Source organism: Procambarus clarkii, chromosome 10, assembly GCF_040958095.1.
Source record: "Procambarus clarkii isolate CNS0578487 chromosome 10, FALCON_Pclarkii_2.0, whole genome shotgun sequence".
Lineage (NCBI taxonomy): Eukaryota > Metazoa > Arthropoda > Malacostraca > Decapoda > Cambaridae > Procambarus > Procambarus clarkii.
Window position 1 is genome coordinate 17384227 of NC_091159.1, and position 17082 is coordinate 17401308.

Here is a 17082-nt window from a genome sequence, read left to right on the forward strand (position 1 = left end):
AGCCAAGCACGCAAGAGAGGGCTATTCTAAGGTCCTAAAGAACAAAACCCATATTATCAAAGAAAAGTGTGAATCTTCCCAATCCAACATTTAGATGCAAGAGGTAGGAGAAAAGATGCTTTAAAAAACCAGTGTTGAATGTAATGAAATGCCTTTTTCTGGTAGGTATTCCACCTGGTCGTCTTACGAGGGGACCAGCTTTTGGGCTCTGCTAGGCTTTTAACTTAACACTGGCTCGGTAACGACTCAGCATTGCGTCGTTCGTTTACTAGAGGGTAGTCCGGTAACGACGCAACATTGCGTCATTTCCGGCGGCTTCGGGAGGGGCGCACCATGGTTTGACACCAAAATGAAAGACCTAGGACCAGAATTGAGATAAAGTTGAAAAGAGTATACCCATTTTATTGCTCTTTATTAGCGCTCACTGCGGTAATGCACCGTCACGTTCTCTGTTTGCCATGGGTGGGACGCCGGGGTTTTGGACTTTACGTTTGCATATACTCTTGTAGGGAATTCTATTGCGAACACAATGATACCAAAATGAAAGATCTAGGACGAGAATCGAGATATCCAAAGTGAAGAGAGTGTACACATTTTATTGCTCTTGCGTGCTCCCAGGTAACACGCTCTCACTTTCTCACCTGGTTTTTGGGCTTTATATGCATTTAGTATTATAGATAATTCTATTGCAAATACATAGATACCAAATTGAAAAACCTAGGACGAGAATTGAGATAAAGTTGAAAAGAGTACACACATTTCGGTATGACCACGCACTCTATTGTAATGAGAGGTGCCTTGGGGTGGTGCAGCGCTCTCTTTCTGGCAACGTTCATCTTGTCAGCGGGTGGAGCGCGCCGCTGTTTTTGACATTATATGCATATACTCCTGTTGGGAATTCTATTGCGAACACATTGATGCCAAAATGAAAGACCAAAATGAATTGAGGTAACAAAAGTGAAAAAAATGTACACATTTTATTGGTCTTGCGCGCTCCCGGGTAACACGTTCTCACTTTCTCTGTTTGTTGCGGACGATACGCTGGGCATTTGGACTTAATATGCCTTTAGTCCTGTAGAGAATTCTATTGCGAACACAATGATACCAAATTGAAAAACCTAGGACAAGAATTGAGGTAACAAAGTTGAAAAGATTATACACTTTTCCAAATTACTGTGCGCTCCCGCGGAATGCCCAAACCCACCCGGAGTAGTGCAGTGCATGCGCGCCCAGAGCATTAAAGTGTTAAGGGCCTAGTATGATATATAATTACTGGTAATTACATGTCATACCAGGCCCTTGGAAGCATTTACAAGCCCACCAGAGGCAAAAACCTGATCCTCTCATAAGAGGCAAAGAATGTAGGGGATGCTAGTTCACCGTAATCAAGAAGTAGTAAGCCATCAGAAAGATAGATGGAGACAAAACAGCAAGACAACAACAAGGTGAATCTGAACAACTCTGAGGATTAGCAACAGTAGTTATGTTGTCCACCAATTAGTAACTGCTTTCCTCTGCCAGTTGGCAGTACCAGGAGCTCCCATACAGACCAGAGCCAACAAAAGACAAGCAAATGCATCTAAAAGGAAAAGTGAGGGGCCTGGGATCCATCAAGGATCCACCAGAAAGAGGAGTTTTACTACATTCAACACTGGGTTTCTGGAAAAGCACCCTCTGTGGCTCCCTGTTGTCATCTCACCATGAAGAAGCAAAACAAAATGGAGAACCCACCAGGGGCAAAGGAGAACAGAAGCAGAGAACTCCAAAAAGTGGGATAAAAGCAACCCTGGAGAACATACCCTGGAGAGCGGACAGTGCCGTGAGCATCCAAATAACACCAGCTCGAGGGCAACCAGCTGACTGGGCAACCAGAAGCACCCAAAAGCAACAAAATACCAATAACCCCAAGCCTGCCATAACAAAGATGCCACTAGTGGACCTACTCATGGCAACAGACCTAGAAGAGCTAGAACAATGGCAAACCTAGCCAACAGCAAGCCATAATAACCACCCGAGCCCGGTAACACAAGCAGCAGTATCCAAACCAAAAAGAAGACACAGGAAACCATCGAGTTCAGGCCAGCCAATGGGCAATTATTCCAAATGCCACATGGGCAGGGAACATGGTCACAGTGTACAGAAATCACTGGGACCAAGCCGATACACTGGGGGGGCCCCCCCACCAGAGAACAGCCAAATAACACAAAATCAATTACATGGAACGGCTACAACCAGCCACCCTAGTCCAAGTGAAATGCATCCCGTGTAAACACCAACCGATCCATAAACACACAAGATTCTGCAAGTTGGGAAATGGGTCCACATGTGTATGACCAAACTTCAAAATTAGATAGAAAGGAGCCCGTTTTCTAAAATGTTTGATACACCATAAATGTGAACCACCCTGAGGATTAAATCCTAAGTAACAAGAAGCAAAGAGACATTTAGAGTCCAGCCCTACAGGGAAATGGCACAAGTTGACCTCCCCTATTGAAGTGGAGCACCTTAGTGACATCTGAATGAAGATTGAGTGTTGATCCCTGTAGAAGATTGAGGCGCACAAGCACTATCTAGTCTGCTGCAAATTTCTGCACCATGAAGTGCAATTGTCACAGGCAAGGTGGTTATCACTCCTGATTAGAGAGGTGAGAACTTAAGGGGTGGAGCCATGAAACAATTTCAAGAAGCCCAGAGAAAAATGATGAAAAAGAATCCACCTCAGGCAAAGTGAGGCCTGCATCACACGGTCCTGGTGACAGCAAAAACAAGCCCACTGGGGATGACATTGAACAGCCTTACACCAGACTCAACCCAGAAGGAATACCATATGTGCAAAGTTCAGGCTGCCTAAGGTGTTCTAACTACTGCTGAGAAAGTCGAGACCTCTCCAGCAGCAGCCAGAGACAAAGACAACCACAACAGGGTTGACTAGGAGAGAGAGAGTGGCCATCCTGCATCACAAACTAGGCCTAGTTAAGTCGGAGCTTAAAAATGCATTAATAGGTATTTTTATCCTTTTGGTCAATAGGCAGAAAAAGGGGGCGGGGGGGGGAGAATGGAAATAAACCAGATCCCTGGCCAGCCCACAATCACAATAAATGAAAACTCAACCTGTCATTGAGGTACTGTAAGCCAGAACTTTGATCCCTCAAAATTAAATGCCCAAAGACAAAAATCAACCTGGAAGCTAATCAAGGCCAAATGGCAGAGCCCAAAAGTGTTATACAAGGTACCCAACTCAGAACCCAAACCAGTTTCTGACCTCTGGCTGGATGTGCCAATAGGCATCATAGAGATACAAGGAAACAAGCCAAGAGTCATTTGAAACTGCATGAGTAACGGTGGTCACCTGAAACACTGGATAAGGCATAAATCTAGTGACAGCTGAAAGTAAAGAGTAAATTAAGGTTTCAGAATATTATGTATATGAATGGGAGAGAAGCAGAACACCATTTAAAAGGACGGGGTTATCCCCTTGAGGTTACCCTGCGTTGATTCCGGGGGTCAAGGTACCCATGGCCCAGTCTCTAACCAAGCCTCACCAAACACCCCCCCCCCACTCCCCCATGTCCAGTGAGGAGTAAATAATTCCAAAATTCCAAGGAATAAAAAAAAAAAGAAAGAGGGTGAAGCAGGTCCTCAAGGCACCAGGGGGGTGGAGGATCAAGCACACAAGGCACCAGGGGGGTGGAGGATCAAGCACACAAGGCACCAGGGGGGTGGAGGATCAAGCACACAAGGCACCAGGGGGGTGGAGGATCAAGCACACAAGGCACCAGGGGGGGTGGAGGATCAAGCACACAAGGCACCAGGGGGGTGGAGGATCAAGCACACAAGGCACCAGGGGGGGGGTGGAGGATCAAGCACACAAGGCACCAGGGGGGTGGAGGATCAAGCACACAAGGCACCAGGGGGGTGGAGGATCAAGCACACAAGGCACCAGGGGGGTGGAGGATCAAGCACACAAGGCACCAGGGGGGGTGGAGGATCAAGCACACAAGGCACCAGGGGGGTGGAGGATCAAGCACACAAGGCACCAGGGGGGTGGAGGATCAAGCACACAAGGCACCAGGGGGTGGAGGATCAAGCACACAAGGCACCAGGGGGGTGGAGGATCAAGCACACAAGGCACCAGGGGGGTGGAGGATCAAGCACACAAGGCACCAGGGGGGTGGAGGATCAAGCACACAAGGCACCAGGGGGGGGTGGAGGATCAAGCACACAAGGCACCAGGGGGGGGTGGAGGATCAAGCACACAAGGCACCAGGGGGGGTGGAGGATCAAGCACACAAGGCACCAGGGGGGGTGGAGGATCAAGCACACAAGGCACCAGGGGGGTGGAGGATCAAGCACACAAGGCACCAGGGGGGTGGAGGATCAAGCACACAAGGCACCAGGGGGGTGGAGGATCAAGCACACAAGGCACCAGGGGGGTGGAGGATCAAGCACACAAGGCACCAGGGGGGTGGAGGATCAAGCACACAAGGCACCAGGGGGGTGGAGGATCAAGCACACAAGGCACCAGGGGGGGTGGAGGATCAAGCACACAAGGCACCAGGGGGGTGGAGGATCAAGCACACAAGGCACCAGGGGGGTGGAGGATCAAGCACACAAGGCACCAGGGGGGGTGGAGGATCAAGCACACAAGGCACCAGGGGGGTGGAGGATCAAGCACACAAGGCACCAGGGGGGGTGGAGGATCAAGCACACAAGGCACCAGGGGGGTGGAGGATCAAGCACACAAGGCACCAGGGGGTGGAGGATCAAGCACACATAACACCCTGAAAAACCACACAAGATACCCATAGCACCAGACGCATCAGAAGTACTCAAGACGGTTCCTCAACCATGCCACCAGGATGTTGTATGATTAGGCTCGTGGGGAAAATACCGCCAACCATTATACCCGGGCAAGTGTCAAAATTAGTTTTGCGGCAGTGCCACAATGAGCACGGGTAGAGCCACATGTGCAAAAGTGACTGGCACCTCAGAACCACTAACTTATCCAGGAGGCCAAAAAATGCACACATTGAACCACCTCAAATTCTGAAGAGCCCCAAGATGTAGGTCACAGCCAAAATTCCTGGCCACGTGACTGAAAGGATATACCACCACTGCCAAATTCTGCTAACAGGTGAACCCCCAGAGAGAGAATCCAAAACAAAGCTGGCAAACACAATGAGCCTCATAGAAACCTACATTGATTGGGTGAACAACCTGGGAATGACATCCACGGCAGTAGCAGACAAGGTAGGGGAAGAAAGAAGCTATACAGGAAAAACAGATTGACCTGGAACTTATCGGCAAAAACCTCTAGCCCTGCTATGGCACACAGGATCTTAGCCTAGTGTATGCAAGCCCAGTAACCCACCACCAAAAACTAGTTAATGGTAACAAGGGCATCCAAACAAAGCTACCAAGATCCTACATTGCATAGCAAGGCTGGAGCAGTGTAACCCAAATGCATATTCAGACAAATTCACAGCCCTAACATGCACCAGGAGCAAGAGCAGAGCTCCAACAGGCTGATCTATAATGGGCCGAAGAAAAGTCTGAAACAGCTCACGAGATAATGTGAATGAAGTTTAGTTATTCTGAAATAAAAATAAAGACTTGTCACAATCAACTAGCCCAGCAGAGAAGAATAAAGCTTATGCACTGCCAGGAAGTGGGGCAACTCTAGAGGAGTCAAACTCATCGAGGAGGAAACCTGCAACCGCTTCAAGCAAATATCTCTGGGGGATATCATTGCACTTATGTTTTCTGGCAAGTTTTATCCTGGTTTTGGAGAACTCCGATCTCTAGGCTCTCCTCGACTCATTGCTTCAAGCCAGATTTTAGTCTCGGTTTCTGGTAGGGAAGTGATGGGTCCCCGAGGCCTGGTATGTGAAGCCAAGGCTTGGTAGTACAGTATCAGAGTATTAGCTTGGCCACCTATTAAAAGGTACACCCAGAATAAAGGTTTTCAGATGTACTTGCCAAACATTTTTTAATTAAATGTGATATGACCAAGTGAAACAAAATGATACAATAAAATACATACTCAACTTGTCAGCATCACGTGTGTATTCAGGGATATGAAGGACTAGGCATTTCTTCATAAAGCATTCCATTTACAGTGGAAAATCAAACATTATTTGCAGAAATTAAAAAATTATTAATACATACAAATTATTTTCTATTATTTGCATGGTGGTTTGACATTACTTAAAATTTAAAAAGTTAGGTTAGGTTACAAATCTTAATATATTATCATTGCAATTCTTTATGGAAACTTCCCCTATGAATATGCACATACAATATTAGGGTCTGAATCAATGATATCAGCTATGATTTTGTAACTATATTATTAATACAAAAGTCTAGTCTTGGGACATTACATGTTGCATTACACTTAACAAGGCTTGCACAACAAAATTTAACAAGATACAGGATGGGCTCAAGGTTTGCCGAAGCCTTACTGTACACGAGCTACAACACTTACACATTGGTAAATATATACACTACAATGCTCTAAAGTAAAAACTTTGTTGCCTACGTTTAGAACAAGTTTAAACAAGGATGCAGAGCATTTTTAAAAGTTAATATATTTACGTCTTTCAAACTCCAACCGTAGAAATACAAAATAAAAATTTCCAGTCACATTCATTACTTTTTACAAGCAAAATAGTAAAAGGATAACGAATAAAATCTTGGGCTCAAAATGCAAGACACATCTCTACCCACTTACCTATCCACCTATCCATATATTATAGCATCAACTCTGCAAGGTGGGGCATGCAGTCTCCACTACACTACACTTCAATCCACTCTCACTCACACACATGTAACACAGACCCAAGCCTTTTCTATAAATTCATTAAAAGCAAGCTTCATATAAAGGATAAAATTCAGAGATCGAGAACAGGACTACTGAGAATGAAAAAGAAATGTGAAATGCTAAATGAACAGTTCCAAAGCATTACAAAATGAGGTTTGCATAGAACTTTACCTAATACCAATTCCAGAGCATGCCATTGAATACATAGAGGTATCTCAAGACGAAGTGGAAAAATTACTCAAGGGGGGGCTAGGAAGAAATAAAGCAGCTGGACCTGATGATGTTTTAATATGGGTGCTGTGAGAATGTGCAACTGAGCTGAGCATTCAACTCCAAATAATATTCCAGACATCCTTGTGTACAGGAATCTTAGCAGATACATTGGAAAAGGCAAACAGTACCAATCTATTAAAATGAAACCTCTGAATTATAGACCCCGTATCGTTAACAAGCATGGTAGTCAAAACATTAGAAACAATAGTTAAGGCCAAATGGGTTGAACACCTAGAGAGTAATGACATAATACATAATATCAAACAGTCAGTATGGTTCTCAAACTGAAAGATCCTGTGTAACAAATCTATTACGTTTTTATGAAAGAGCCACAGAGATAATACAGGAAAGATGTGGTTGGGTTGACTTTCTATCTGGACCTAAAAAAAGACTTGGCAGTCCCACACAAAAGGCTGTTCTGGCAACTGGAACATGCTGGAGGAGTGACAGGAAAACTTTTAACATGGACGAAAATTTTGTCTAACTGACAGACAGATGAAGGCAGTAATCAGAGACAATGTATCTGACTGGAGGAGTGACACTAGTGGAGTACCATAGGGTTCAGTTCTTGCACCAGTAATGTTCATCTCCACATAAAGATCTACCAGAAGGAATACAAAATTATATGAACATGTTTGCCGATGATGCAAAGATACTGGGGAAGATAGAAGACGCAGATGACTGTAACGCCCTTCAAATCGATCTAGATAAAGTAAGGGCTTGGAGCGTCATGTGGCAAATGGAATTCAATGTGAATAATGCTCACCTCCCTCACTCACATCAGAGTGGCGAGATGTCACCAGCGGAGTCCCACAGGACTCTGTGCTTGGACCCATTCTGTTTCTAATCTATGTGAACGATCTTCCAGAGAGTATAGACTCATTCCTCTTAATATTTGCCGACGACGTAAAAATTATAAGAAGAATCAAGACAGATTAAGATAGACAGAGACTACAGGACAACCTGGACAAACTAGAGGAATGGTCTAGAAAATGGCTACTAAAGTTCAACTCAGGAAAGTGTAAAGAAATGAAATTAGGCAAAGGAAGCAGAAGGCTGAACACATCTGGGAGGTGATATTCTGCAAGAGTCAAATAGAGAAAGATCTGGGGGTTGATATTATACCAAACCTGTCCCCAGAGGCGTACATTAAAAGGATATCATCAGCGACATATGCTAGACTGGCCAACATTTGAACTGTCTTAAGAAACATGTGTAAGGAATCATTCAGGACCTTGTATACCACTTATGTCAGACCAATCCAGAAATGTGTAGCTCCAGCATGGAGTCCATACCTAGTTAAACACAAGACAAAGTTAGAAAAGATTCAGAGGGATGCCACCAAACTAGTCTCGGAACCGAGAGATATGAGCTATGAGGAAAAGCTAAGGGAGCTGAACCTCACATCCCTGGAAAACAGAGGAGTAAGGAAGACATGATAACCACCCACAAAATTCTCAGAGGAATTGACAGGGTGGACAAAGACAAACTTTTTAGCACGGGTGGAACACAAACACAGGGACACAGGTGGAAACTTAATACCCAAATGAGCCACAGAGACATTAGAAAGAATTTTTTCAGTGTCGGTAGTTAACAAATGGAATGCATTAGGCAAAGATGTGGAGGAGGCCGACTCCATACATAATTTCAAATGTAGATATGTTAGAGCCCAGTAGGCTCGGGAATCTGTACGCACGCAAAAAGAAAGATGATAGCGAGTGGTGTCCCAAGGAACATAAAGGTGTAGTGCTTTGAAAAAATAGGCAAGATAACACGAATGTGCAAAGTGAAGTGAAAAATTGTTTGAAAAAAAGTTGCCCTAGTGTTCACAGAGCAGAAAACAACATTCAAGATGGCCACCGGCAAGAAGGAAAACAAAACAGAACTAGATTTTGGGAATTTTAATGAAGAAAGCATTGATATAAGCAGTCTACACAACAAATTGGCAAAATTAGATATTATAGTGAACTATCATGAAATAATCAGCAAATTGAAAGAAAATAATGAACACTTGAGTAGCAAAGTATTAGGTCTTGAGGGGTTAGTGAAAGACTTATGCAAGGACAAGAATCAATTGGAAACAAATTGCAAAGCCATGGAAGAGGAAAATCAGTGCTTGAAAATAGCTTTAGAAGAAGTTAAAGCAAATTTAAACATAAATGACTAAATAGGTTAAGTAAGAAAATTCAACAGGAAAAACAGCTTTTGTCAGTACAGATGGAGGAAGTTATACAGGGAACAAAACAGTGCAAGAAGGATATGCAACTCACCTATGCACAAGTGGCCAAGGAGAAGGAAAAAATAGAAGAAGCAGTAAAGGAAGCCAAACACTGCAGCAACCAGGGATAAAACAAACATTCGGCTGGAAGTGAGAAAGAAACTAGCATCTAACCCGAAGTTGGTGCAAAATACAGTTGATCGAAGTAAGTCCCTGATAATTTTTGGTTGCAGAGAAAAGGAGATAACATCTAGGTCAGAAAGAGCTGTAGAAGAGAAAGTAGTAGACAAAATTGTTGGCCTCGTGGAAGGTCTTACTACCATAGAGAATGTCTGCAACTACAGGATGATTGGAAAGTACGTAAAAGGGAAAGATCGACCTTTGAGGATCACCCTAAATGGTGCCAAACAGATGGAAGAAGTACTAAGGAATGCTAGAAAATTACAAAGTGATGAGGAAGGGAACGTATGATCATTAAGACGAGATCTTTTAAAAGAAGACAGAGAAGCTAAAACTGAACCTCGTCTAGGCAAAATGTCTAAATGAGTGCAGGAATGAGAAGAAATCAATTCTTTTTTCTGCAAAGTGATAGGGGTAGGCAGACCAGTAATATGGTACAAAAAGGCAAACCAACAAAATCACTAGAGACTTAGTAGTGAAGAATATTGAAGAATAAGGAGAGGGGAAACATATTCCTGAAAATTGCATACACCAACATAGATGGAGCGAGATCAAAGATACTGGAGTTTAGTGATGTAATACAGATGCAGACACCAGATATTGTTGCACTCACGGAGACAAAACTTGATGATGATATTTTAAATGAGGTCATATTCCCAAGGGGCTACCCAGTTTGGAGACGGGACAGAAAAATTAGGAAAGGCAGTGGGGTTGCTGTGCTAGTGAAAGAATACTTAAAGGTAAACAAAATAATGATTGCCAATCCACGAGACATTGACATAATAGCACTAGAGATCTGCAATCAGGAGAATAAATTAATGATCATAAATGCATACAAGTCCACCACCATGCAACACATGGTCAAAGGAGGAGCTGGATAATAAACGAGAGGGTCTTATAACAATAATGAGAGATTATAGCGAGAGCTGATAAAGATCGATCATGACTGTTGGAAGTCGGCGAATTCAACTTGAAATACATAGACTGGGAGGCATATGAAGCTAAAACAGAGGATATTTGGACTTGTAGATTCGTAAACCTTATCCTGGAAACATTCATGTTTCAACATGTTAAACAAGCTACGAGGATGAAGGAAGGGGATGTTCCCTCCATGCTCGATTTGATATTTACCAGGAAAGAGGAAGAGATATTTGACATTCAGTACCTCCCTCCTGTAGGTAAAAGTGACCATGTCTTTTTGGGAATAAAGTATGCAATGCTTTATAATCTGGAAGAAAATGAGGTTGAAGCAGTTGAAAAGCCTGATTTCAGGAAAGGTTATTATGGGGAACTCAGACATTTCTTTAAGGAATTTGACTGTAAGGACTTGCTGTTAGGACATGAAGTAAATGAGATGTATGTCAAGTTTTGTGAAATATATGATAAAGGCACAAAAAAATTTATACCAAAGCAGAGATGCAGAACTAGGAAACAGGACTGGTTCGACAGAAATTGCGAGAGCGTCAGAGACCAAAAGAGACAAAAGTGAAATCAATATAGGAAGAGGCCAAACCCCCCAAAAATACCAGCGATGCAAAGATGCGAGAAACAACTACACGGCAGTGGGGAGAGAGGCAGAAAGAAATTTTGAAAAAGGGATTGCGGACAAATGTAAAACAGAACCAGGTCTATTCTATAAATTCATAAACAACAAAGTGCAGGTAAAGGATAATATTCAAAGGTTGAAAATGGGAAATAGATTCACGGAAAATGAAAAGGCAATGTGCGAAACATTAAACGAAAAATTCCAAAGTGTGTTTGTACAAAATGAAATCTTCAGGGAACCAGACACAATAAGAATTCAAGAGAACAACATAGAGCACAGAGGTATCTAGAGACAAAGTGGAAAAAATGTTCAAGGAGCTAAGTAAGAATAAAGCAGTTGGTCCGGATGGAGTTTCACCATGGGTTTTGAGAAAATGTGCACCCGAGCTCAGCTGATTTTTCAGGCATCCCTGTGTACAGGAGTTGTAGCTCGTGTGTGGAAAAAGTCTAACATAGTTACAATCTACAAAAGTGGCAGCAGGGAAGACCCCCTCAATTATAGGCCTGTATCATTGACCAAGTGTAATAGTCAAAATATTGGAAAAAATAATTAAAACTAAATGGGTAGAACATCTGGAGAAAAATGATATAATGTCAGACACACAGTATGGTTTTCGATCTGGAAGATCCTGTGTAACGAATTTACTCAGTTTCTACGATCGAGCCACAGAGATTTTACAAGAAAAATGGTTGGGTGGACTGCATCTATCTGGACCTAAAAAAGGCTTTTGACAGAGTTCCACATAAAAGGTTGTTCTGGAAACTAGAACATTTTGGAGGGGTGACAGGTAAGCTTCTAACATGGATGAAAACTTTCCTGAGAGAAAAATGAGGGCCGTAATCAGACAACGTATCGGATTGGAGGAATGTCGCAAGTGGAATACCACAGGGTTCAGTTCTTGCACCAATAATGTTCATTGTCTACATAAACGATCTACCAGATGGAATACAGAATTATATGAACATGTTTGCTAATGATACTAAGATAATAGGGAAGATAAGAAACCTAGATGATTGTCATGCCCTTCAAGAAGACCTTGACAAAATCAGTATATGGAGCACCACTTGGCAAATGGAATTTAATGTGAATAAATGCCATGTTATGCAATGTGGAATTGGAGAACATAGACCCCACACAACCTATAAATTATGCGAGAAATCTTTCAAGAATTTTGACAAAGAAAGGGATCTAGGGATGGTTCTAGATAGAAAACTGTCACCTGAGGACCACATTAAAACCATTGTGTGAGGAGCCTATGCTACACGTTCTAACTTCAGAATTGCTTTTAAATACATGGATAGAGAAATACTAAAGAAATTGTTCACGACTTTTGTTAGACCACAGCTGGAATATGCAGCAGTTGTATGGTGCCCATATCTTAAGAAGCAAATTAACACTTTCGCGCTATCTGGACGCGCCGGCGCGTCCCGTTTCGTCTAACGCTAACGCATAGTGGACATAAAGTCGAGTCCTCTTTTAAAATATTTGTATAAAATTCAATTTTTATCCGATTTACTTTGGGTTTGTTTCAAACTGCGCACTATGAGGCTCTCTTTCTCACCACTAGGCTGCATGGTACAATAAGTTCATGAAAGGTGTGGATAACTTCGATCAAATGGTATTTTGTCCCAAACGGGTTGCAGGTGGGTGACTTTAGCCGTTTATACTGGTAATGCTTCCCCCATATCATGTATTATATGCATATGTCTGTTTAGGGAATTTTATTCCGATCAATATACAACCAAAAATAACTGTGTGCAACAAGTATAAACTTGACAAACATAACAAAAGTAAAAACATTTCGTGTGTGTTTGACGCTCACTGATATGTTCCAGCGTTGTTTTATATTTGGCGCTATTCTAACTTACGCTTTGTTGATATTTTTTACCTATGGGCACATAGAACATTCTATTGCGAACACATTGACACAAAAATGAATGACGTACATAGAAAATTAATGTCATGAGAGTGAAATAAGTATAAACTTTCAAAGCGCCGTGCGTCGTCCCGTCACCGATACCGGGTAACAATTTCACCACTTCCCACACTCTTGCGGGCGGGCCGCATCATTATTCTACGCTTATATTCATATCACCGTGTTGGGAATTTCATTGCGAGTCCATTGATACCAAAATTAACGCTGTAGAATAAGTGTGGAGGTGATTACAATCCCAAGAGTAAAAACATTTTGTTGCTGATGGGCGCTCACGGCGAGTCATCTTCGTAGTTATTTATTTGGTGCTGGTATCCCTATACGTTTCGTGACTTTTTTTACTGATGTTCTTCTAGAGAATTTTATTGCGAACACGTTGGTACCAAAATGAAATACGTAGCATGAGAACTAAGGTCAGAAGAGTAAAAAGAGTATACACATTTTTGTTTTTACGCTTAAGCGATAAAAACGCAGCGCGCACATTCGGTTGGCTGAGTGACCTTTGCGGAGAGCGCGAAAGTGTTAATTAACAAACTGGAAAAGGTGCAAAGACATGCAACTAAGTGGCTCCCAGAACTGAAGGACAAGAGCTACGAGGAGAGGTTAGAGGCATTAAATATGCAAAAACTAGAAGATAGAAGAAAAAGAGGTGATATGATCACTACGTACAAAATAGTAACAGGAATCGATAAAATTGATAGGGAAGATTTCCTGAGACCAGGAACTTCAAGAACAAGAGGTTCTTTAGATTTAAACTAACGAAACAAAGCTGCCGGAGAAATATAAGAAAATTCACTTTTGAAAACAGAGTGGTAGATGGTTAGTTAGGCGAGAGGGTGGTGGAAGCAAAAACTGTCAGTAATTTGAAAGTGTTATATGACAGAGTGCTGGGAAGACGGGACACCCCGAGCGTAGCTCTCATCCTGTTACTACACTTAGGTACTGTAATTATAAGTTGACTGACAGTTGAGAGGCGGGACCAAAGAGCCAGACCTCAACCCCCGCAAGCACAACTAGGCGAGTACACACACACACACCTCGAGGCGGGACCAAAGAGCCAAAGCTCAACCCCCGCAAGCACAATTAGGTGAGTACACACACACACACACACACACTTTCTCTAGTTTGCTTTTTGTTATTCTCTTAAAACGAATGTTTTTAAAACCAGTGCTGCGTGAAATGAAATGCCTTTTTCTAGTTGTTTTTTTGAGGCTGCCTTGTGTTAGCAACCCGATAACATCAATTCATGCCAGGCCTACTAGTCATTGTAAGCCTACTGGGAAGCAGAAGTAAAAACCTGGCCTCCACCCGCTCTAAAGAGGAACAGGGAGCTAAAGGGGAAAGGCGAGTGAGAATACAGATAATCAGCAAAGTAAGGAAAACAAATGTAGAAAACAAGGTAGGTTCTGGGTGTTCTATTCCTCAAGCCCAGCCCAGGGTCATGCTCTACTTGTGTAAGCTTGGTCCAACAGGCTGTTGCTTGGAGCGGCCCGCAGGGCCACATATCCACTACAACTTGGTTGTCTGGCACTTCTTGCTTCTTCTTTTTAAGATTTCCACTTTTGTTTTGGTAATATTTCTTATACTTGCTGGGAGGATACTGAACAACCATGAACTTGTGATGTACATAAAGTGTTCTCTGATTGTGCCTATGGCATCTCTACTCTGCCTAGAGCCCATCCCTATGGCACTGCCTCTATTCTGCACTTCCTTCCACATCTGTTGCTCTAGTATGTTATTTTACTGTGCAAATTTGAGACCTGGACTTTCAGTATCTTCCATGTATATGTTATTTGGTACCTCTCATTTCCTTTTCAGCGAGTATATTTTGAAAGCTTTGAGTGGATCCTAATATGTAGTTTAGGCACTTTATCGTGTTAATGTGTGCCATGCATGTTCTCTGTATATTCTCTATTCCAGCAATCTCTCCTACTCTGAACGGAGAAACGAGTATGAAGCAATATTCGAGGTGGGACAGAACAAGCAATCTGAACAGTACGAGCATTGTGATGGGAGCTCTGGATTTGTTTTGTTATATATAATTTCCAATCTCTTAACCATTTTTCACAGCAAATTTGCCCCTCACACTATAGTACTTACTTCTTCAGTCACTTCAACATCTGTACTTATGTTCTGATGGAAATTGATTACAATTGATTAAGTCCAAATTAAACTTTACAACAATTGCAGTTTATAGCCATAAATATATATACAAATTTTTCCAATTACTGTATTTGTGTTTGCTCTTACCTATAAATATCATCTTGAGAGCCACTGACAACATCAACACCGGAAAGTTTGCATATAATCGATCAGTATAATCCAAGATATTGTAAAATTATCCTCCCAATAGCTTCAATCAAAACTGATTTAAAAGACTACACATACAGACTATCAAGAACAAAATGCTCCAAAATTCAGAAAAGTTCCACTAAAATACAGTGGAACATCGGTCTATGAATTTAGTCCACTTTAGCACTCATAATTTCCTTTTTCTTAGCAATTAAGGTGCAAATTGTTGACATGGATTTGTTGTACTGACTAGCTAGATCAACAGCCCGCATACCATTTTCATGTTTACGAATGATCTCTTGTTTTTTCCTCTATCGTCATCCTCACAACTATTTTCTTTGGTTGAACTTTACCACTGACTTTCTTGGGACCCATGGCATGATATATAATAAGAACTTATGTTCAGAAACAAAAAAAACCAGCGTTGAATGTAATGAAATCCCATTTTCTGGGTAAACCTCAGAGGCTCCCTAGAGCTATAGCACTGATATTAGCTATATTAGTCTAGGGATTCAGTCATATGGAGTTGTCATGCCTACTGGGAACCACAACCAGAACCTGGTCGTCTCAGAGAGGCGAAGGGAGCAATGGCCTATGAAAACTCTACTCTCTGAGAGCACAGGTAAATCCATGTCTGCCATCGACTGGGGCTGGGCACCCAGAAAGGTAGGCACCCCAGAACAGACCTAAAATGGTAGAAAATTACAACCGGAGACCGAAACAGAGGCTAAAAACTCCAAAGGAAAATAAGAAACAAGCAAATTGTCATTGCCCCCCCCCATTCCCCAGGAAGGGGGAGGTCCCATTTCACTGAGCCGGCCGTTTGCCCACCAGTTTGTCAACTGAAGCCAACTGAGGCGGACGTCTACTCTGGTCTCTATAGCCTGTCAGGATTTTGGCCCTAGTGGTGGTACCTGCTGTGTGTTGGAGCATTGGCCAGGTGTTACAAGTACTGTTCTTTTAATTCCTGGCCAATGCTCCAGAACACAGCAATTACAATTTACTTCAATTACCTCCCTCGACACTGGCTGAATTTCCCCCACCCTCATTCTCTGTACATCACTTTTCCACTTTTATTCAATTTGGATCTATTATTTTTGTAGCATGCATTTTAACTAATTATTGTATACTGTACTTTAACTATATATTTGCAAATTCACTTCAACACATCTACCCTCTCTTATTAGTACTACTAGATACCTAACTTCCCCATTAAATTGTACATCTTAAATGTATAGGCTACATCAACTGATTTTGCATGACCTAATTAAAAACTACTTCCCATAAATATTTTCAGAAACACACGACACAAACTCACAGATCATTCTTTAAACAAAATGCCATACTTATACTGCAAATACATTACTTACATACACATACATACCAACTATTCAACAACATATATCTACACATAATGGCTAATCTTTTGCCATATATTTAAAAGGTAGCTGTATCTACAGACAAATTATTAGTCATTTCACTGATTGACCAAACTAACTACCTGGCCAGCAAAGCAAGATTTTGTGACCAAGTGCTCTCTCACTCACTTGACTGAGCTTGCGTGACAGGTCATTGGTAAGACACTCTTCCTCCTGTTCATAATTCAATGCCAAAGTCTCCTTCTCCTTCTTCAATGCCTGGATCTTCTTCAGAAGTGTATTGCTGATAAACTCTTCCTCTTGCTCTGCTCTGGCTTGCTGTGGAGAAACATGGCTAATCAACAGACAGATAATAAACTATTTTAATTGCATCAGATCAACAAAAGGTACTGTATGTGTATATCCAAGCTGTCTAACTTAAAGATAGAAAAAAATTATTCT

At 42.1% G+C, this 17082-nt stretch overlaps 1 protein-coding gene across 2 annotated transcripts in view; it reads right to left on the reverse strand.

The window, feature by feature from the left end:
• LOC123746842 (coiled-coil domain-containing protein 6) overlaps nt 1-17082 on the reverse strand; it is a 90122-nt gene that overhangs the window by 55863 nt on the left and 17177 nt on the right. For both annotated transcript variants that reach the window (XM_045728643.2, XM_069321667.1), the window contains exon 2: nt 16810-16959. In XM_045728643.2, the coding sequence (XP_045584599.1) occupies nt 16810-16959 (150 nt within the window). The remainder of the gene's footprint in view (nt 1-16809; nt 16960-17082) is intronic.